A 20,705-nucleotide genomic window follows, 5' to 3' on the forward strand; every position below is an offset into this window, starting at 1 on the left:
CTAAGATTCTTTGGGCAAAAAGATTTTGAGGCTAAAGCATTCTGGCCACTTGAGCATCTCAGAAACCAGATGTAAGCGAAGAGCAGAGCACCTGGGGACGGACGCTAGGGGGATGGACACTCCCGGGCAGCCGGGCCTCTGCGAGCACTCGCAGCTCACTTACACAACAACTCCCACTCCGCCCAGATCGCCATGTGAGGAGGAGGCCGTGCTGGCTCCTTAGGGGAGATGGAGGCGAGAAGGGCTGAGTTCTGTTCCGCCAAGAACCTCCCGAGGAGCTGGAGCCGCGCTTTGCAGCGGGTTCTGGAAGCAGGAGCGCCCTGAGCACAGACACCCCTCAGCTGGCCGTGGACAAGTGTTTATTGATCGGCCACAACATAGCCAGGACAGGGGCAGGTCGTGAGGTCACGACAAGCATCCAGCCTGGGGTCTACAGTCTGATCAGAACAAACGGTCCACAGGGGACCTAGGAGAGCCAGCCAGGAACCCTTCCCCTGGCTCCCTCCACCCAGCAAAGTCCTACTGCTCGAAAACTGCTGGGGTGGGCTCAGGGGCTGACCGTGGGGGGCAGCTCCTCAGCACGTCCATCCGCCACTCCATGCTGCCACCACAGAGGGCAGCCTCTCCCACGACTCTGACATCTAACTCCCTGTGACACCTCAAGCAGCTGCAATTCAACAGCAGGGGGACATGAGTCCCGAAGTGGCACAGAAGTACACAGTGCACAGATGTCACCCAGACAGTGAAGGAGACGAGACTTATAAACCGGCCCGTGCCTCCTCCACCGTCTGCACACATTCACTGGAAGCAGGAACACAGGCGCTCCACGGCACAGTGCCACGGCAGCCGTGGCCAGCACCCCAGTGTGTGGAAAGATGGAGAAAGACAAGAGAACCGGGCTGCAAACCAAACCCGAGTGCCCTCGGCTCTCATGGGAACAAAGGTCTCTTGGCAGAATAACAGCGAACAGAATAAAACAATAGGCCCAATCAGCTGCCGTGACGTGAACTCAAGAAGGGGGTGGAATTCAAGGGTAAGGCGGTGAAAAGAACACAGAAAAATACACCCAACTCAGGTACGTTCGAGGAGGGTGACCACGACAACAGGGCCTCCTGTGGTCACGGCTCCAGGCGGGTGAGGAAGCATCGTGTCTTCCTAGGACCGGCCTTTGCAAACCCACCAGGATAGCCAGCTTGTCCCTGTGAGTAAGCCGTAAACAGCTGCAAATGAAAGTCCAAATCCTGCTAGAACTCTGGCAGCTTACTTCGCCATTTCTGTTGGGCACATGCATACCTAAGACTGATTTCCAAATGCCTGATCAAGATTTGTTTGTGTAAACGCCGTAAACGTGAAATTCCGGGGAATGTGGTAGAGCGGACCATACACTGGACTCTGAGCCACGACTAGGGAAATACCGGCAGTGCCTGGGGCCCTCCATCAGGGCGACCCACTTTACGGGAAGCGACTCTATCACGTCAGGCCAGCAGGCGGCCCACCACACCCTGGGGTGTGAGCCCCGAGAGGCGGATCTGCTGGCAATGTGGAGGAACTTCCAGGAGAGACTTGTGCTGCTAAGTGAGACCACATCTGAGGTGGGGACATGTGAACAGGAGATGACAGGTTGCCTGTAAAGCCAGGAGCAGGGGACTACACTGACTCGAGGTCATAAAGTGAGTCCTGGCCCTTGCCCGCTAGGACTATGTAACACAGACATGGACGCCAGACCAGCAGACCGAGCCCCGAGTGGGGGGAGAGGCGGCCCTGGAAAACGCCAGCCCTGTCAAGTGGTGGCATGTACTGCCATCACATCAATTGGCCTGAGGGTCAGCTTTTCTCCTTGTCTCCTCTAGGACAGATAGACGGACAGACATCTCCACCCTCGGACACAGCAAGGCTCAGCCAGTGAACACTGCCCAACCTGGCGCTGGGATCCAGCCATAGGAGGCTCTGGTATGTTTTTTAGGTTTGGGTGGGCCCTTCCAGAACATCTCCTCCCATTCACCAGACAGGCCAGGTATCACTGTGACACCTGGGTTAACTGCAATGTGGGGGATGGGGCTGTCCCGAGTAAGGAGACCGCCCAGGGCAACGCCCACCTTCGTGGGGAAGCTCCCGCTCGCGCGGGCCCTGCAGCACACTGCGCCGTGGAGGGCGCCGGCGGTCAGTTCTTGCCCGCCGTGGAGGAGCAGGCCATGTCCTGGGGGACCTCGAGCTTGACCATGGCACCAGGAGCTGGTGGTCGCCGCTTCTCCTGGCGCTGCCGCACAAAGACGGAGCGCAGCGCACGCAGCTGCCCGGCCTCCTGCGCCGTGAAACAGGGCTGCCTCTCCGCAAAGCGCACGAGCGCGTCAAAGGACACGGCCGCCTGCTCCCAGGCCGCCTCCTCGCCCTCCTCCTCGGCCTGCTCCGGACTCCCCACGGCCAGAGCTGGGCCTGCAACAGCGGGTCGCCCCTCTCCAGCCACCTGTGCAGGCCCGCCCTGAGCGGCGGCTGCACCCCGGGGAAGCCTGCTGCCTGGCTCCAGGACGTGGGCAAAGGTCTGGGCATGAGGCTTAGTTCTGAGGCGCTCGGGCTCTTCCTCAGAAGACGAGCCTTCGGCCAGTGTCCCTGTAGGCCACAGCTTCCCCCAGGCGCGGCCAAATACGTCGCTGGGCACGGCGTTCCAGGCACAGGCCACGTTGACAATGGCGTCATTCACGTTGTAACGGGGCTGGAAGCCCTGAAGCGTGAGTGGGGGATTGATGAAATGCCTCATGAAATCCCTCCGAATGCCCTGGTCCATGGGTTGGATCAAGGAGGTCACGCCGGCGGGCAGGAAGATGGTGAAGATGTTATCGGAAACCAACTCGGACTCCTGCGGGTGGGCCCGGGAGCCGTCCAGCAGGAGGATGGCTTTGCTGTCTTCGGGCAAGCCCAGGGTCCTGAAGTGCTCTTTCACCGAGGGCGCAAAGATGTGACGGAACCAATCGGAAAAAATCTCCCTGTCCACCCATGCGTTCCCCTGGGCCTTGTATGCCACAGGCAGGTGCTGGATGCCTCGGAAAGCCCTGGGGCCGCTGCCCTTCCCGATCACCAGGGGCTTGATCTTATGGGAGCCCGTGGCATTGGCACACATAAGGACAGTCAGCCTGTCCTTGTTCTGCTTGGTGCTGGGTGCAGCCCCGCCTTCCAAGGTGGGGTTTGGCAAGCACCGCCAGAATAGGCCGGTCTCATCTGCGTTGTAGACCTGCTCAGGGGACAGGCCGTGCTCAGCAGTTAAGCTCCGGAAAAACCCACAGAACTGCTCGGCCGCTTGGTGGTCAGCCATCTGCTTTTCGCTGGACGCGTCCAGCTTTTTAATGCCGTGTCTGGCCTTAAAACGCCAAAGCCACCCGCCAGAAAACACGCAGGGCTCGGTTAACTGCATTTGCTCGTAGAAGTCCTTGGCCTTCTCAATGAGCATGGGACCGGAGACGGGCACGCCCTCGGCGCGCTTCACCAGGAACCACTCGTACAGGACGCGGTCGAGGTGCTCCAGCTTGGGCGTGTGCAGGGTGCGCCGGTGCTCCAGGGCCTTGTTGGAGTCGGAGTTGGCGAAGAAGCGGAGCAGCTGGGCCTTGTGGGCCTTGATGTCGTACAGGGTGGACATGCCCACGTTGTACTCCTGCATCAGCGCCTTCCTGCTCTCCCCCTTCTCCAGGCGCGTGCAGATGTCGATCTTCTCCTTCAGGGTCAGCACCACCCTCTTGCGCTTCTCCCCGGGGCTCCTCCCGGCAGCCTGCTTGGAGGCCATGTGCGGGGTGGCTTGTCCCGGTGGCCGGGGGAAACGCACCCGGGCAGATCCTGGTGGGCTTGCTGCCTCTCCTCCTTTCCTCTCAGTCCTTCTCCCCGCTCAGTTTCTCTCTCCACTCTTCTTCGATTCGTTCTGCTGATATCCTGGGCCACCAGGAGCCACAGTTCCTCCTCTGTTCCCCCCTCTAGTTCCAGCAACCTCTTGCCTCAGCTGTCCCTCGTCTTCCAGGCTTCTAGTAACGTGGCAGCTCCTGGGCCTCTCTGCGGGGGAGGCGACCAGTGTCACACTACCCCTGGACTCCCCCACACTATTGGAACCTCTGGCCTTCTCTGCAGGGACAGTGACAGCTTCTCCCCTCAGACACAGACCAGAGAGCAGAGGGACGTGGGGAGCTGGTTTCAGGTCAGCTGAGGTCTTCCTGTCTGAGCTGTGGGCTCCTCTCTGCTGGGTGCACAGTGCTGTCTCACACGCATGGTGCTTCAGGGGCTGGAAAGCAGGAGGGAAGGAAGAAAACCATTACAGCACGCGCCCAGGCCACTCGTAAGCAGGGCCTCCCGCCTGGGACACACCAGGGAGCTGCAGCTGAAACAAGTGTTGTAGAGACAACCAACATGTGAGCTGGCCAGCAAGCAACGTGGTGTCTGGGGGGCTGCACAGCTCTCGGCCCAGCCCCTGACATGCTGGACACACCAGCTCTTCCGAGCTTCCACCAAGTGACCTGAGTCACTTGCTATGGCTCCAAATTAAAAGTGGCTCTTGCAGGAGCAACCTGGCCTTCCTGGGGAAAACACTAAGGAAGAAGCCACTGAACAAAGCCAGGAAGTCGCAGGCACTGGGCAACCGAAGAGCCACTTCTCTGACCTAACCAGCTTCACAAACCCCTTGTTCCTTCTAAAACAGCCAAGGAAAGGGATGAAGGTGCTGCGGGGAGCAGGAATTCCTCAAAATCTTCCAGGGCTGGGGAGCCTACAAGCCTCTTCTGGAACAAGGCTCCTCAAACTCCACCTGGGGTGGGTCTCCTCAAAGCCCCCTTAAACAGCAGTCCCCAAACAGATTCCAGAAAACTAAGCCTGGACGGGCAGCAGACTCCTCCCAGAGCTGGGAGGGGCTGTCAGTCTCCCAACAACCAACTAGCCCCCACAGACACACTCAGACTTCTAGGATGTCTCTGGACACACACACTCACTCACACTTGCTCCCATGTGCACTCTCCCAAGTGAGTGTGCACACAACACTCACACCCACCCTCACGTGCATGCACACACTCAGCGGACACAGTAAAAGGGCCAGACCAGAGCAGGGGCTTCCTAAGTACTCATTAGTCTAGAATGCTCTATGAACAAATCACTAATTCATGCTGGAAACAAGAACATGAGAATTGTCTCGTGGCCCCGCTGAGAGCAGGGCATTCTTGCTGAATCAGCTTTGTAACTTTTAAGTAATAAACTCTGTGTTTAAGTTTACAGAGACACCTTTGGTTACAGTTAGTAAGATCATACAAAGGAAAGCGACTTCACACGAGCCCCGCAGGTCTCACCCAATGTGTCTCTCTCAGTGTTTCCAGTATGTTCTCATCCTTCCTCTGGGGAAAGATCAGGGCCACTGTGGTTCCTTCCGGCTGAACAAGTCCATCCTTTGATAACAACCTCCCCAAAATGTCCACCTCCCCCTGTGCCATGGGCAGACCTACAGGGCACAGTGGATGCATCCTTGCTGGCGGGGGCAGCCAGCAAGAATCACAGACCCGCACGCTTCGCCTCTGGCCTGGGAGGTGTGAGGAGCTGCTGCCCGGCTCAGCACTGTTTGCTATGACAATCCTGTCCCCCCCTCACAGCCAGCTGCGCCCCCTCCCTCCCTCTCCTCTCTCACCCGGGAAGGACTGCAGACCACCCAACCAACATCCACACCACCCCACTGAACCCATCACTGCCTGTGCCCATCACGGCCCACACCGCCAAAGGTCCGCAGCACTCACGGATGCGCTTCCAGCAGGGCCGCCCCACCTCACCCGCCTCCCAGATCCTTACTGTGGCTACTTCTTCCAACTTCCTGCAACTGGTGAGACCACAGGACTACTCCTACGTGGAGCATTAAAAAGTAGCCCTTTGAGACCACAACTCAATAGAAATGAAAAGTTTATTGAAATGTAGCAAGAGTCCCAAAGACAAATTCCAGGCATGTCACGGGCCAGCGCTGGGCGTCCTTTTGCTCTCTCGGGTCAGTCTCGGGTCAGCTTTAGGGTCCCTGTTTTCACCCCATTTACCGGGACTATCAGGGAGAAAGGCCGAGAAACAAGTCTTTTGGAGAGGACGGGGGTCCTTGAGTAGGGACGACACGCCGGGGCGTGCCGCTGCGGGGAGAGCCCGCGAGGGCGCTCCCGGGTGGGGGGGCCCGCACAGACGCGTCCTCCGCGGGGCCCGCGCCGCGCCGAGGGAATGCCGCCCCGGGAGAGGCCCGTCCGGAAAGCGCGTCCGCCCGGCCGGGTCTGGCGGAGTGGGGGCGCACGCCGGGGGGCGGGGGCCAATGCAGAGGGAAAACCACGCCGAGGTTCGCTCCGGCTCCCCGGGGGCCGCGTCCTGCTGTCCGCAGAGCCCAGGGGTCCCTGCGGGCTTGCGGCGCGGGACGACGCGCGACCTCGGGGCGCCCTGGCGGGCCGGGCGGGATGTGGGCCGGGGAGGCCGCCCGCCGCCGCGGGCAGCAAGGACCGCCCTGCGCTCGGGCTCCACTCACCTGCGAGCCGCCACCGCCGCCGGAAGCGCTCCCGCTCCGCCCTCCGCCGGTCCGCGCCTCTCCGCCTTCCCCAGCCACTTCCGGGACGCTCTAGGCGGCCGGAGGACTCGCTTCTCGGTGGCGCTACGGGAGGCGCTGGGCCCCGGGGCGGGAGATCCTCGCGGGGATGGCCGGGGCCGGGGGGCGGTCTGCGCCTCGACGTGGTCGTCTGCAGGGTGGGAGTCTCGGGTTTTGCGATGAGTGGAACCCTGGGAAGGAGTGGGGGCTCTGGGAGTCCTGGGCGCGGCTGGGCGGGAGGCCGACTGGGCTTTGTGCCCCCGACAGGACCCCCTTCCAGGTGGGGGTTCCCGACGGCGGACGGGCAGTGACTTAGCCCCTTCCCGTGGCGAAAGCCAGTGGCCAAGGCTGTTTTCTTCCTGCCCGTCCTGCTGCTTCGCTGGCGCCTCCTCCATCCCTAGTTGAGACGACCTGGACGATGAGATGCAGCGCTTCTGAGCTGGTGAGACCTGGGCTTGAGTTGATGCTGTAATGAGTCGAGACTTTGGGGGACCCTGGGATGGGTGAATGTATTTTGCTTGTGTGACGAATATGAATCTTTGGGGACCAGAGGACAGACTGTGGTGGACTGAATAATGCTCTGCCCAAGGATGTCCACACCCTAAACCCAGAATGTGTGAATACACAACAAAGGGACTTTGCAGGTGCGATTGAGATTCTTGAGATGGAAGATGATCCTGGTGGGCCCGCTGTCATGACAGGGTCCTCATAAGAGGGAAGAAGGAGTATCAGGGTCAGAGAAGACAATGCGATGATGGGAGCAGCGGGAGAAAAGGAGAGATGACAACAGACACGGGTTAGAGCGTGTGCTTTGTAGGTGAGGGGAGGGCCGCAAGCCAAGTAGAGCAGGAGCCTCTAGAAGCTGGAAAAGGCGAGGACACAGATTCTCTCCTGGAGCCTCCAGAAGGAACCAGCCCTGCTGACACCTTGGTTTTAGCTCCATAAGACTCATTTCAGACTTCTGCCCTCCAGAACTGTAAGCTAATAAATGTGTGCTGTTTTCAGCCCCCACGTTCATGGTCATTTGTTACAGCAGCAACTAAGATGAATTTCCATAGTTCCCTCCTCCTTCTTTCACTTTCTTCCCTTGGCTCCCAGGACCCCTCCCCCGAGCCGCCCCGCCCCACCTCGGTCCTCCTTACTCACCCTCCCCTGCTGATTCCTAATGGCCAGGTTCACTCCTTGGCTCCCTGCTCTCCTCCAGTCTGATGGCTTTACATACCAGCAAAGACGGAGAATTTCCGAATTCATGTCTCCTCCCAGGACCCTTCCCGTGACCTCTAGACTCCTATGCCCTACCCAGCATCCCCATGTAGCCTTCTACCAGGTACCCCAAAACCAGCATTTCCAAACCTGAGCTGCTGATCCTCCTGCCCAGCCTTACTCTGTCTACACACTCCCCATCCCAGTGAGTGGCAACTGCACCTTTCCGTTCACTCAGGCCAAAACCTCAGAGTCATCCTTACACCCCACACCCAGTGGACCACGAGCTCTGCCTGGCTCTGCCCTCCACCTCCATGCAACCTCTGACCTCTTCTCACTCCTGCCAGTTCTCTCCGCCTGGCCCAAGCCCCCTGATGTTGCAGTTGCTCCCTCCCTGGTCTTCGCTTCTGCCCCTGCCCCTCTGATCAGCCATCTGCCACTGCATGGCAAAGCACCCCGAAACTTCATGGCTTGGAACAGCAACCGTTTTATGGTACACGTACTGTGGGCCAGCAATTTGGGCATGCTCGAGTCAGGTGTTTTTGACAGAGGAGGAAACGGGGCACCAAGCACAGCATGCATGGATGGGACTGGAACCCAGGACTCCTGGACTGGCGGTCCCTTAGAATGGTCTCCTGGGACAGCAAGGTGGCACCAGGAGGCTGGCTTCATCCCTGTGTATGACACTCTGCTGCCACCTCATGGACACGGGATCATGTGCACACACCCCACCACCCCCCACCCCGGGCACCTTCATGGTGCTGACAGGGGCCTGGGGCTCAGCAGGGAACTGCGGTTCAACCCCAAGATGCATGGGGCTCCCCAGATGCTCCCACCATCACTCTGGGACCCTCAGGCCTCATCTCAAAGACTGAGTCCACTCTGGCAGAAAGGAAGGGGTCAGAAAAAGAAGAGAAGGAAGAACATCCACTGGTGTCTCCTAGGGCCTGGCATTGAGGGCTCCCCTCCCCCCAATGCACAAGGTTGAGCCCCCAGACCACGCCTGGAGCACCACAACAGCCCCCTTCCCGACTGGTGTCCCCATCCCCCTGCACAGCCGGAGTGGTCTTTGAGAGGGTCAGTGTGAGCAGATCCCTGCCCTGCCCTACCCCTGGTTTCCCAGGGCACTCCATGGCAGGGTCCTCATTAGGCCAGCAGGCCACACCAGGTCTGGCTCTCACCGTCTTGCTCCAAGCCCGTTGGAGTTCCTTCTGTGCACATTGTCCCTCTACCTGCAGCCCTTCACCTGGAGGTGGCGCTGGACCCAGCAGAGCCCCTCACCCAGGTCCTGGGGGCCTCAGGTGGGGTGACATCACTATCCAGCCCCCAGAGGGAAGGTCTTGGGGTGGTGAGTCTCTCACAGCAAAGAGGGGTCTTTGGCTTCCGGGCGGATGGTACCTGTGAAGCCCACGCCCGGCTGGCAGAGAGAGGACCGCCTGAGGCGGGCTATGGTCTCCTGGGCATGCTGACTTCACTTCAGGAGGGAGGAGCATGGGGAGAGGGGGACAGCTCCGAGAGACGCCAGAGGGGGAAGGGCCCAGCAAGGGGCTGAGGCTGGGAGGCCGGGGTCTGAGGAGGGCGTGGGCCCATCGCCACCTTGGTGCTGGGGCCAGGGGGAGCAGGTTTAGGGCAGAGCCACTGATGGTCCATAGGATGCCTCTATGAGAACCAGGAAGAAGTGCCTCCCATGGGATGCAGGGCCCTTGGGGACTTAGAGACAGGCTGGCACCCAGGACGGGGCCTGTGGGAGCTCAGCCATGGTGAACCAGGGTGGGACACGGACTCCCAGGGCCCTCATGGGACTCAGTTTCCTCAAGACACAGCTTGCAAGACATGGCCTTAATTTTGAGAACCCAAAATGGAGGGTCTGGCACCGAGGATGCTCTCCCCCATCTATCAGTGGCCTGGCAGTGCACGGATGACCCTCTGGATCTCTGACTGGACTCTCCTAAAGGAAAAGACACAAAAGTGGAAGGTGAAATCAGTTGTGGTTTTCCAATTAATGCACCATCTTTATTTTTTAAAGTGAACTCTGCATAAAATAAAGAACTAATCCAAAAATGATGTCTCTTCCAGTGTGGGACTGTGTGGCAGCCCCAGGAGATCATGGTCCTCTGTTAGCAAGGACCCCCTGTGAGGTACGGGTCTGCCTCCAGCCGCCTTGCTGCCCCCAGGGCCTGGCCCCACTGCTGGTCCTTCCAGCCCCAGCTTCACACCCTGCAAAGAGTGGGGAAACTCCTGGGCCGTGTGAACAGGCAGGCTCTCCAGGGAACCCAACTGGTTTGGGGCCTCAGGGGTGGGACAGGTAGCTAGGTCAAGAGAGAACAAGAAAATCTGGAGTTCAAGAGGTGACTGCAGAGCAGAGGAAAGGAAGAAGGCTAAGGCTGAGTCACGTCAAAGCTACGCCCAGACCCTGTCCACTGCATGGAGTGACAGCAGGGACTCGTGCCCCTTTGTGACAGACTTTCCCAGAAAGTGGGACCACCAGAGGATCCAGGCTCAGGGGCTGTATTCAGTGTGTGCTCAAAGCATGAGTGACAGGAGATGAGGCTCAGCATGTGACCAGGGTCAGAACTCAATGTGTATCCAGGGTCAGGGCTCAGTGTGTGACCTGGATCAGGACTCAGAAGGTGACCAAGGTCAGGGCTCAGAGTGTGACCAGGGTCAGGGCTCAGAGTGTGACCAGGATCAGAGCTTATTTGGTGACAGGGTCAAAGCTCACACTATGACCCTAGTGAGGGCTCCCTTTTGGGCTGAGGTCAGAGCTCAGCCTCTGGTCAGGAGGGGCTTCGCACCTGTCTCTCGGGGCGTCCTGGCCGTGGTCTTTAAGATCTGAACTGTGGCCATTAGGCCATTTGTCTCAGTCTGCTCGGGCTGCCATAACAAAACCCCACAGACCGAGTGACATAAACAGCAGAAACATCTCTCTTGCCCTCTGGGGCAGGAAGTCTGAGACCAGGCTGCCAGGATGGTCGGGCTCCGGGCTGGACTCGCTTCCCAGTCGCAGATGGCCCTTTCTCGCTGGGTCTTCATGTGGCCGAGAGCAGCTCTGGAGTCTCTTCTTTGAGGACACTGATCCCCTCATGGGGGCCCACCCTCACAACCTCATCTAACCCCAGTCACCCCCCTCCAAACACCCTCACGTTGGGGTCAGTGCTTCAAATTATGAACTGTGGGGGGGACACGATTCAGGCCATAGCATTCCGTGCCTGGCCTTCAAATTCCTGTCCTGGTCACACGCAGAAACATTCCATCCCAACAGCCCAAAGTCTTAACTCACTCCCGCGTCAGCTCTAACGTCTAAAGCCCAGTCCCATCCGAGCATCACGTGGCTCCAATAGGCGGAGTGCAGGTGTGACTCATCCTGTGGCAGAATTCCTCTTCAGCCACAAACCTTTGAAACCAGACAAGTTATGTGCGTCCAAAATACAAAGGTGGGAGGGACAGGCCCAGGAGAGACATCCTCGTGCCAAAAGGGAGAAATCAGAAGGAAGAAAGGGGTGGCTGGTCTCAAGCCAGCCCAGCGAGGCAGAGTCCGTGAGACCCGGAGGCTCAAGAGCAATCTTGCTGGTTTATCCCCTGCCCTCCAGACCCACCAGGCTGGCAGCGTCATCCCCACAGCTCTGCGCGGGGCCCACGGTTCTGCCTGACACCCGGCCGGGTGGCTCTCTGTCATCGGAGGCGTCCTGTGCTCCACAGGATGATGAGCACATTCTGGCCTGTACCCACTGAAAGCCGGGAGCAACCCCATGCTGGGACGCTGAAAATGTCTTCAGGCATCTCCAAAGGTCCCCTGTGGCACAGAAGCATCCCCGTTTGAGAACCACTGCCTTAGAGTAATCACTTCATATCAAATCAGATCAACAAACACTTATGTGCCTGTCAATATTTGAGGAATGAATGTTCCAGGCTGGTGCTAGGTGCTGGGTGCCTTGAATAAAAAGACAGATAAGAAAGGCTCCGGTCCAGAGAGCCTCCAATCCCAGCGAGCTGGGTGTGGGGGACAGACAGGCAGGAGGCCACCCACAGAAACGGTGAGGTCACAGACACTTTACTTACTGTTTGAGGCACCTGAGCTTTTGGGACTGTGGGCTGGAGGGGGTCTTCAGAGAGAAAGTTCCAGGTGGGCAGAGTGGGTAAGGAAGGCGCATTGGCAGAGGGGCCACACTCACCTCTGTGTGACCTTGAGCAAGTTCCTGCCCCTCTCTGGGCCCCAGGCTCCTTACCTCCTACAGAGAGACAATCTCCATGGGAAGAGCCCAACCTGGAGGGTGCCAAGGGGTTGGCAGAGGAGACCCCAGAGGTGCTGTGAGATGCAGGGAGAGCTGGGTCTTAGGTCACCCCTGGCCCACATGGCGCATCATCTTGTTCCAGGGCTCAAGGTGAGAAGATGGGAGCCATTCCCCCACTGGAGGGATCACCTGCCCCTTGGCCTTGCCCCACTGCCCAGGCACCCTCACCACCCCTGACATCCCCAGGGCCCTTTTCCAGGGGGAAATCAAGGATCAGGGAGTAAGATGCAGGTCAGAGATGCCATCCACAGGGCCAGAAGGGCATTGGGAAATAAAAGGAACTCTTCCTCCCAAGTGGGAGGGGCGTGTGGTCCCTCAGACACACTTGGGCCAGCAGGCAGCGGGCATGGCCAGGCACCACAAGGGGTCCTGGGGAGACTGTTTTCCAAAGGGAGGATCAGGTCGAGAGGGTCATCAGGGACCTCTAATGGCCCCAGGCTACCAGCAGCTGGAAGCCAATGGCCCCCTGGGCTTCGGGGGATGAGAGAAAGAAGAGCTGCAGAGGCTGGCCAGAGTTGGCACAACAGGAGAAGGCTGGCCAGCAGGGACACAGCCACTGCCACCATGGTCCAGCAGTCAGGGTGGCCAGAAGAGATGGCCTGACCTCTGAACCTCCCACCCTCAGGTCTCTGGATGATGGAAGCCCTTTTGGAATCCTTGTGGGATCCCAGGGCACAAAGCAGGCTGGAGAGTGGCTGGGGTCCAGACAGAGAATGCCCACCCCAGGGCCAACTCCCTTCTGCCTCCTCCCACAGCAGAGGCCACAAACTCCGCGCTTCCCTGACTCCCTCACAGCTAAAGCTCCGCATTGCGTGGGGCTTAAGTAAGGTCCCAAGGGACCTGCGCACACTTGATGCTCCAGGCCTGTGTGCCTCAGAGGCACCAGCGCCCTGTCAGCCTCCAAGGCACAGCCCCAGAACGGTCCCCGGGGTGCCCTCTCTGTAGCCTGCACTCTTGATGGCAGAGGTCCGTGCTGACATGTCTGTGATGTTTGATCAGAGCCTGTCACGCCCGCAGGGCTGTGAGCCCCAGGAGGGCAAAGGAGAACAGGGGGGCCTGAAGGAGGCACCCCTCAGTCTTGGCTTAAAGACTGAAGGAGTGAACGAGTCTCGAGAAGGGGGTCCCCCTTCCCTGGCCTGGCTGCCTGCTCTGAGAAGGCAGAGGTGTCACCTGGGCCTCCTCCTGGGGTGGCTGAGAAATAGCTGCGGGTGAGGAGTGTGGCCCCTGCCCTGGGCAGGCTCTGCCTTCCGGAAGCAGAAAGAAGGACAAAGGGAGTGGGAGGGTGCAGCCTGGCGGGGCAGCCGGAGATTGGGATCTGCCCCACCCTCAGGTACTCACTGCCCCGGGAACCTGTTCGTGCCGGCCTCGCACCACCAAGCCTCTGTCTTGCGGGCTGAAGCTATATAAAGCCGCCCTGAGGTCCGCTCCACCACTGTCTGCCTGTGACCATGAAGGCTGTCCTCCTCGCCCTGCTGCTCACTGGCTTGGCCCTGCAGCCAGGTGAGACCTCGGCCGGCCACGGGGCAGGGCCGGGGGAGCAGGGGTGGGGGCAATCGAGGGAGGCCAGAGGGGCTTCCAGAGAGGGAACCCAGCCCAGAGGGCAGAGAGAGGAGGAGGAGTGGGATAGGGAGGAGGGAGGTCAGGTGGAAGGAAAGGGAGGCAGCCGCGGGAAGGAGGGGTGTTCGTTGCCCACGTCCCCTCCGGGGCAGCTCTTGGAGCAGCCAGGATGCAGTCGGACTCACCCCGCGGTCGGCCCCCAGCTGTCTCCCAAGGCAGACATAGGTGGGCAGCACAGGTGTCTCTCCACCACCGTGGGGCAGGGTCTGGCTCTTGGAGGTGCGGACAGACAGACAGAGGCACAGAGAACCTGTGGCGGGGTGGGAGGCACAGGGGCAAAAAGCCTCAAGTTAAGAAGCGCCACAGAGGGAAGGCGGGAAGACTGGAATGGGGGCAGGGCTGGGAGTGGTCCTGAGAGGACCGGGTCCTGGTGCCCGGGCTGAGTCTGGACTCCAGGCCTGGCTTGGTCTCTCCTGGTCCCTGGGTAATTACTAAACCTCTCAGAGCCTCAGCTGCTTCTTCTGGAAAATGGGAATCACAACATTGGCCCCCAGGGACCTCAAGGGTCCCCAGTGTGTGTGGTGATGAGCACAGGGCTGGTGGCATGGAGCCCTACTGGCACTGAGGTGATTGGATCCGGTAGCATGATTGTTTTGACCAAGGGGAGACCTAATCATCATGACAGCTGAAGCAATTACCCCAGGGACAAAGCAGGACCAGGCCCGGGGCCACCCCGGTCTCATAGCACAGGCTATTAGGGACAAGGATGGGAGGGTCTTGATGCCTGGTGGCATGGAAAATTCCAGGAAGGATCCTGGCCACCCTGCCCTCACCTGCCCGGTGCCCAGCGGGACCAGCTGCTGGGTGGGGTCAGCCAGTCCCCAAGCTGAGGCTCGTCACCACCTTCCTCCCAGGAGCGTGGGCATCTCAATGGGGCTTTAAAACCCTCAGCAGCAGGCCGGGACATTGCTGGTGGGTTCCAGGCACCGTGACAGGGAGTGGGCAGGGGGCTGCCCTGGGTGGACTCTGACGAGTGCAGTACCCTCCTGGTGAGGGGTGTCCAAGTTTGCGGCAGGTTCTTGTTCCCAGCTGCTCCTTCACGTTTCCAGCAGCCTGGAAGGGGCCAGACAGCACTCCTCGCCCCATGGGTGGGCAGGCTGGGCAGCCTCTGAGCCACCCCCCTCCACAGGCACCGCCCTGCAGTGCTACTCCTGCACAGCCCAGGTGAAGAACCAGGACTGCCAGAACGTGCAGAACTGCACCAGCTCCGAGACCCAGTGCCGGACTGAGTACATCCGTGAGTGGCCCTGAAGTCCCCGCAGTCCTACCCCAGCCCTCCCTGGGCTGGGAGTGGCCCTGGCCTGCCCCCTGCACCCTCCCCTCAGACTCCCTGCACCTTCCCTCTGTTGGTAGGGACTCAGAGAACCTGGGTTTAGGTCTCTGCCACTGAACTGTTCTGTCTGTCCACCTGCCCACTTGTCCACCTATCCACACACAGACAGAGGTGCTCAGCTTCCCATCCATCCATCCCCATCCCTCAGCCACCTATTCATCCCCCCATCCGTCACTCCTCCCTCCATCCATCACTCATGCCTCCATCCATCCCCCATGCGTCCATCCATCCATCCCCCATCCATCCCGCTTCATCACTCATCCATCCATCCACCCCCCCATCCATCACTCATCCATCTATCCATCTGTCAGTTACCCATCCATCCATGCATTCACTCATTCATTAAATATTTCTAGTGCCCAGCAGAAGGTCTGGCTGCCCTGGTCATGTGGACACGAATGAGACCAGGCCCCTGCCCTCACACTGCTCATAGTCTTGAGGCTGACTCAGGGTGACTCTAGGGTTTTGGTTAGAGGGGGACAGGAGGGGGCATGGGAGCTGGAGCAAGGCCAGGTAGGTGAACATCCAAGACCCGGCCTATCCCAGTGGTTCATTGCCCCCTCCAGGTGCTGTTGGCCTCCTGACCGTCATCAGCAAGGGGTGCAGCTCGGCCTGTGTGGATGACTCACAGAACTACTATGCAGGCGAGAAGAATGTCACATGCTGCTCCACTGACCTCTGCAACGCCAGCGGGGCCCACGTCCTGCGGCCAGCTGCCATTAGCCTGGTGCTGCTCACTGCTCTTGGCAGCTTGCTGCTCTGGGGCCCTAGCCAGCTGTAGGATCCAGGAGGACCCCACCGTGTCCCATGCTGAGCAGTGGTGCTCAGGGTCCCAGGGGCACTCCTCACACACACCTGCCCAGTCGAGGCCCCTCCTGGACCCTAACTCAGTTCAGACCATGCCCCTCTGCCCTTTCCAGCCATCCCTGGCTCCCTCCAGGCCTGCCCAGCACGCTGGGTTCTAGTGATGCGGAACAGCCTGCGGATGGCCTGTTCCTCACCTGGGCCTCAGGCTGCTCCTATTTCCACTGCCTATCTGACCTATCCCATAACCCTTGCTTAGGCCCCTCTTCCTCTAGGAAGCCTTCCCTGCCTGCCCCTTCCATGAGCTGAGCCAGGTCCCACCCACAGTATCCCCTGCACCCAGCATGAAGCAGGCACTCAGGAGGGTCCACAAAGGCTGAGATGAAACATACGGGGTAGAGTTGGGGGCAAGGCGTGTAAGATCCCAGGAGTCCCAAGAGATGAGGTCTGGAGGGGGTACAGTTCCCCATGTTCATGGGGTCCAGAGGCAACACCCCAGCGCACAGATGGCCCTTAATAAAGGCCCACTGGCTTAGCTGCAGACAGCTTCTGTCCTTGTGCACTCCCAGGCTGAGGTCAGAGTTGGGGTCCAAGTCTGCGTCGAGTCACCACCTAGCCCACGCCTGTGGCTGTGGCTGTGCCCTTGGCCACGTGGAGTGGAGCTCCAGCGTGGACAGGAGCAAACGGCTGACACCTGGAAGAGCACACATTGCTGCAGAAGCCAGGGCAGTGTCCCTGGGGACTCCTGGCTCCTGCTGTGTGTCCTCAAATAGGTTGTTCAACTTCTCTGAGCCTCAGATGCTCATCTGCAACCCCTCTCTGCTGTGAGGATTGACCCAGAGACTTCACGAGATGGAGAAGTTTCTGGGGGGGAGGGGGCTGCTACCGTGTGAGGCCCCCACAGTGTCCCCACCCTGTCCTCTCTCTTTACCCTTAGGAGAATCCCTCTGTTTGTTTCTTACATTTTTAATTTTGTTTGTTGTACATGCTCCACACCCACAGTAAAAAATTCAAACTACTCAAAAGAGCCCCCAGTGACAGGCCAGCCTACCCAGATGCCTGACTGCAGGCCCCTCCCCCTCCCTAGGGTGCCCCCATCACACCTCCTGGGCTCCTTCCAGGCCAATTGTGTGCCCAGACCAGCAGCCCGTGCACATGGAGTCCTGGGAGTCCTACCGGGAGGACACGGCCCACTCACGCCTTTTTCATATCTGGGAAAGCCCCTTTGAAAACACAGCCTGCCACCCTGCCCCTCGGGACACCAGGGCTGAGGGACAGGCAGCCTGTGCCTCCTGGGTGTGAGTGGTAGGCCAGGGTGGGGACGTGCACAGGATGGTGTTGCTGGCCCATGTCATGCACCTGGTGGTGGGTGGGGCAGGATTGGAACCCAGGCCCTGGAGCTCTGAGGTGGGGCTGGGAGCAAAGCAGCAATGGTGTGAAGGTCACGCTGATGAATGGGTCCAGGCTAGAGGCCCGGAGATCCCCACCCAGATCAGCATCCCTGCCGTGTGTCCCCAGGCGGGACGCCACCCTCCTCTTGGACACTGGGTCCCAGGGTGGCAACGTGAGGATGGCAGAGTTCCCCACACCAGCGCCCGAGCGCCCCTGAGTGCTGACTGTCCCCCTCATCCCCTTACCTTGGGGGCCCGGCCCAGCCTGCCCGGCTCCTGTTGGGGAACTCTAGGCTCTGGCCTCTCCCACACCCGCCCTCTGGGGCCTGAGGCACATTCAGCACCCAGACCTGACTGGGCCCCGGTCAGGGTCCAAGGTGCAGGGCTGGGCCTTTGTTTCCCAGGAGGGCGCTGCAGAACTGGGTGCCCCTGGGCAGCTTTGGCCCCATCAGGGCCTGGCACAGGACCTGGGGCCTGAGGGTGGAGCCTTGGCCAACAGTGAAGTGAGGACTGGTGGGCACTCAGGACACAGCTGCTGGCGGCACTGTTCCCCAGAGCTGCCGGCCCAGGCTGGCTGCCCGCTCAGGTGACTGTAGAGGACACTGGGTGCTCCCTCCGCTCAGCCAACAGTCTGGGGCACCCGCTCTCGGTGCTGTTTCCAGCACTGCAGACACAGCGGTCAGCCAGGCCTGGCTGGATTCTCCCCAGCCCCTCCTGATGCCGGGGAGCCGCCCCCAGGTCACAGAGCTGGCAGGACAGTGGTGTCAGCCAAACAGGATAAGTACGGAAACATGCAGCAGTTAGTGATGGGAACTGGGAGAAAAGACAAAGCAAAGGAAAAGGATCCGAAACGCTGGCATGGCCAGGGAAGGCCTCGCAGGCCCCGGAAGTCCAGTGATGACAAGGGCTGCACCCTGGAGCTGTGGGCCCACACATTAGCCACCCCCTCGGGGAGGCTCTGGGAGGGGAGGCCGTGCCCAGGGCCCCACACCCTGTCCTGGGCTCTGGGGGTTGAATTATTTGGGCCACAGTGAGGGGAAAGAGAGGGCAGGCCCTGAGAGGAGGGAGCTGGCTGGACCCACATGCCCCATAACCAGGGGCCTCCGCTGACATCCTGAGCCCTCCTCAAGGTCACAGAGGGCCTGGGGGGCCAGCCCTCCCCCTCCCTCACTCCACAGAGTCAGGCCCAGAGAGGTGCAGGAGTTCCCTCCCGACACACAGCACATCGGGGGCAGAGTCCTCCCTGTCCTGGACGGAGGGCTGACAGGGGCTCCGCCTCTCCAAGGGTGGGGACAGCAGGGGGGCCACCACAGGAACAGCCCACTTGCCCAGGGTCCTACATGGTCTGGACTGGGACCCCCACCTCCCTCTCCCCACACCACCTCATCCTTAGAACCACAGAAGGGCCAGAAAGAAGGGGGAAGTGTGGAACCCACATCCCCAAAGCAGAGGATACTATCTGTCCCCATTCCCATCGTCTTCATGATGTTTCCTGTGCAAACACACGCAGATGTGCACTGTGGACTCACACTCCCGGGTGGTGACACACACTCTCTCCCACACACTGCTGCTTTTACTGAGGAGGAGAGCCCCTCATGGTGGCATCTGCGGCTGAGGTGTTACCCTGGACCATGGATCTGTTTTCGTGTTTAAGATGCCACTGCCTGAGGCTTTCCCATGTGAGGGATGCTGTCCTGGTCCTTTGGCATCTGTGACAGCAGGTGACAGTGAGGGCAAAAGTTGGTGTACCCCTTACCACGTGCCAGGTACTCTCACTCCAGCTTTCCCCAGAATCATTCCCTCGTTCCTTACCAGCACCCTACGAGGCAGGGCTGTACAGAGAAGGAAACTGAGGCACAGAGAGGTGCAGGAAGTGACGTGACCTCTGCTAACCACCCTCCCCTGTGTGCCTGTCCACCCTAAACCAGGCCTCCAGGGCATCCCTGAGTGGGCATCTCCGGCCCTGCCCCCAGCCCCAGGCTGGAAGTGGTGTGACACTGTCCTCTCCCTGAGGATGTGGGCTGAACCAGACCATCCATCCCCAAGCCTCCTCCAGGGCTGGGGTTGGTGGGCTCCCCCAGGTTGGCATCTGGCTCGGCTCCCCAGGGATGTCCTCACCCTCAGCCACTTGGGCATCTGTAAAGAGCTCCCTGCCCCCCAACACGGTGCTGGGTGGACAGGGCACAGTGATTGCCATCTGCCTGGGCCCTGCACTGTAAGTGCTGGGGATGCAGCGGGGAGTGGAGGCAGGGCAACTGCCTGGCGGGTGACATGTCTGACCCTCTGAAGGCAGGGGAGTGGGGGGCATCTGGGAAAGAGAGGTTCAATCTTCCTTGGCCTCTGGAGGCTCCATCCTTGTCCTGGGCTTCAGCTCTTCCTCCTGTCTCTTTCTCCACTCCCCCATCTCTCCCTGACTCTTCTCTTCCCCACCCCCAGACCCCACCCTGGGGTGGGAGCCCACCTTCCTCTTTGGGCAACCTTCTCACCTCCTACCTCTTCGGAGCCACAGTGGACCCAGCCGCAGCAAGAAGGAGTCCAGTCAGACAGGGAGGAGTTGTGGGTCTCTGGGTGGGGTGGGGCAGAGTCCTGGGGGACAGCCCCCAAGGGGCCCTTCTTGGCACTCTCCAGTCCTGGGAGAGGCTCAGAGTTCTTGCTCAAGTCCCCACAGTGGCAGGGAGCAGAGCTGGGATCCCATCGGCCCACCCATAAAGGCTGTGAGGGTGGGGGCAGCCCCCAGGTGACTGGCCCTCCTGTGCCCAGGCCTGGCTCTGCGCTACTCCAGGGCCCCCCTCCTTCCCCCGACTGCTGTCCATCACGTGGCCTGCTGTCTGAATGTCACCATGTGCCTGCGAGGCACACAGCCTGCCTCACCGCCGAAAGGACGCCCTGCCACAGCCCTGGCCTGGGCAGTCAGCACTCAGTAAAGAGCTCCAGCTGTTGACCTTCAGGGAGCAATCGGTTCAGTCTCTCCCAGAGTGCATCTGGGGAAACTGAGGCGCCGCCAGGTTCTCGCCCCCTAGCTGCGGCAGAGCCACCATCTCTTAGGGCGACCACCCCCTTTTTATGGACCTGAGGCTCAGGTCTGCTATGGGCCGGCCCCCCAGCTCACATCGCGGACAAACCGGTCTGCGCCCTCGAGACCCCCGCTCTGTCACACCCGCAGGCTATCCCTTCATAGGCAACGCGACGGTGACCGAGGCGTGCGCGGCGCGGTGCGAGCCCCCGAACCGGGACGGGCTAGGCCAGAAGCGCCCGCAGAGCTGCCGCCACTAACAGCGGTGTTCCTTGCGGTGCGCTGCTGGGGACGGGGGCGGAGCTGGGGGCCGAGGAACGGGGAAATGGGGGCGGTTCCGGGGAGGAAACCCGGGGACGGGAGCGGGGCGGGGTAGGTGCCGGGCCGTGGATGACGCCAGGGCTGGGGCTGGGGCTGGGGCTGGGGCTGGGGGTGGGGCCGGCGCCCGCTGCGCTCAACCTGCTCGCACCTCAGCTTCTGTTCTGGGCGGCGC

At 60.5% G+C, this 20,705-nt stretch overlaps 2 protein-coding genes and 1 long non-coding RNA gene across 3 annotated transcripts; 2 read left to right on the top strand and 1 right to left on the bottom strand.

The window, feature by feature from the left end:
* Window positions 1-342: 342 nt before the first annotated feature.
* JRK (Jrk helix-turn-helix protein) lies at window positions 343-6,640 on the bottom strand. The gene is made up of 2 exons (XM_008544213.2): window positions 6,503-6,640; window positions 343-4,258 (listed from the first exon to the last, which is right to left on the bottom strand). The coding sequence occupies exon 2, from the start codon at window positions 3,770-3,772 to the stop codon at window positions 2,162-2,164; it is 1,611 nt and encodes a 536-aa protein (XP_008542435.2). The 5' UTR covers window positions 3,773-4,258; window positions 6,503-6,640; the 3' UTR covers window positions 343-2,161.
* A 243-nt stretch (window positions 6,641-6,883) lies between these two features.
* On the top strand, window positions 6,884-7,570 carry LOC139085183 (uncharacterized). The gene is made up of 2 exons (XR_011543287.1): window positions 6,884-7,001; window positions 7,261-7,570. It is a non-coding gene; the product is annotated as an uncharacterized lncRNA (long non-coding RNA).
* Window positions 7,571-13,384: 5,814 nt separating this feature from the next.
* PSCA (prostate stem cell antigen) lies at window positions 13,385-16,349 on the top strand. The gene is made up of 3 exons (XM_008544214.2): window positions 13,385-13,554; window positions 14,801-14,908; window positions 15,571-16,349. Exons 1-3 carry the CDS (start codon window positions 13,503-13,505, stop codon window positions 15,783-15,785), a joined length of 375 nt encoding a protein of 124 aa, XP_008542436.2. The 5' UTR covers window positions 13,385-13,502; the 3' UTR covers window positions 15,786-16,349.
* Window positions 16,350-20,705: the final 4,356 nt, after the last annotated feature.

The sequence above is a fragment of the Equus przewalskii genome, chromosome 8, assembly GCF_037783145.1.
Source record: "Equus przewalskii isolate Varuska chromosome 8, EquPr2, whole genome shotgun sequence".
In the NCBI taxonomy this organism is placed as follows: domain Eukaryota; kingdom Metazoa; phylum Chordata; class Mammalia; order Perissodactyla; family Equidae; genus Equus; species Equus przewalskii.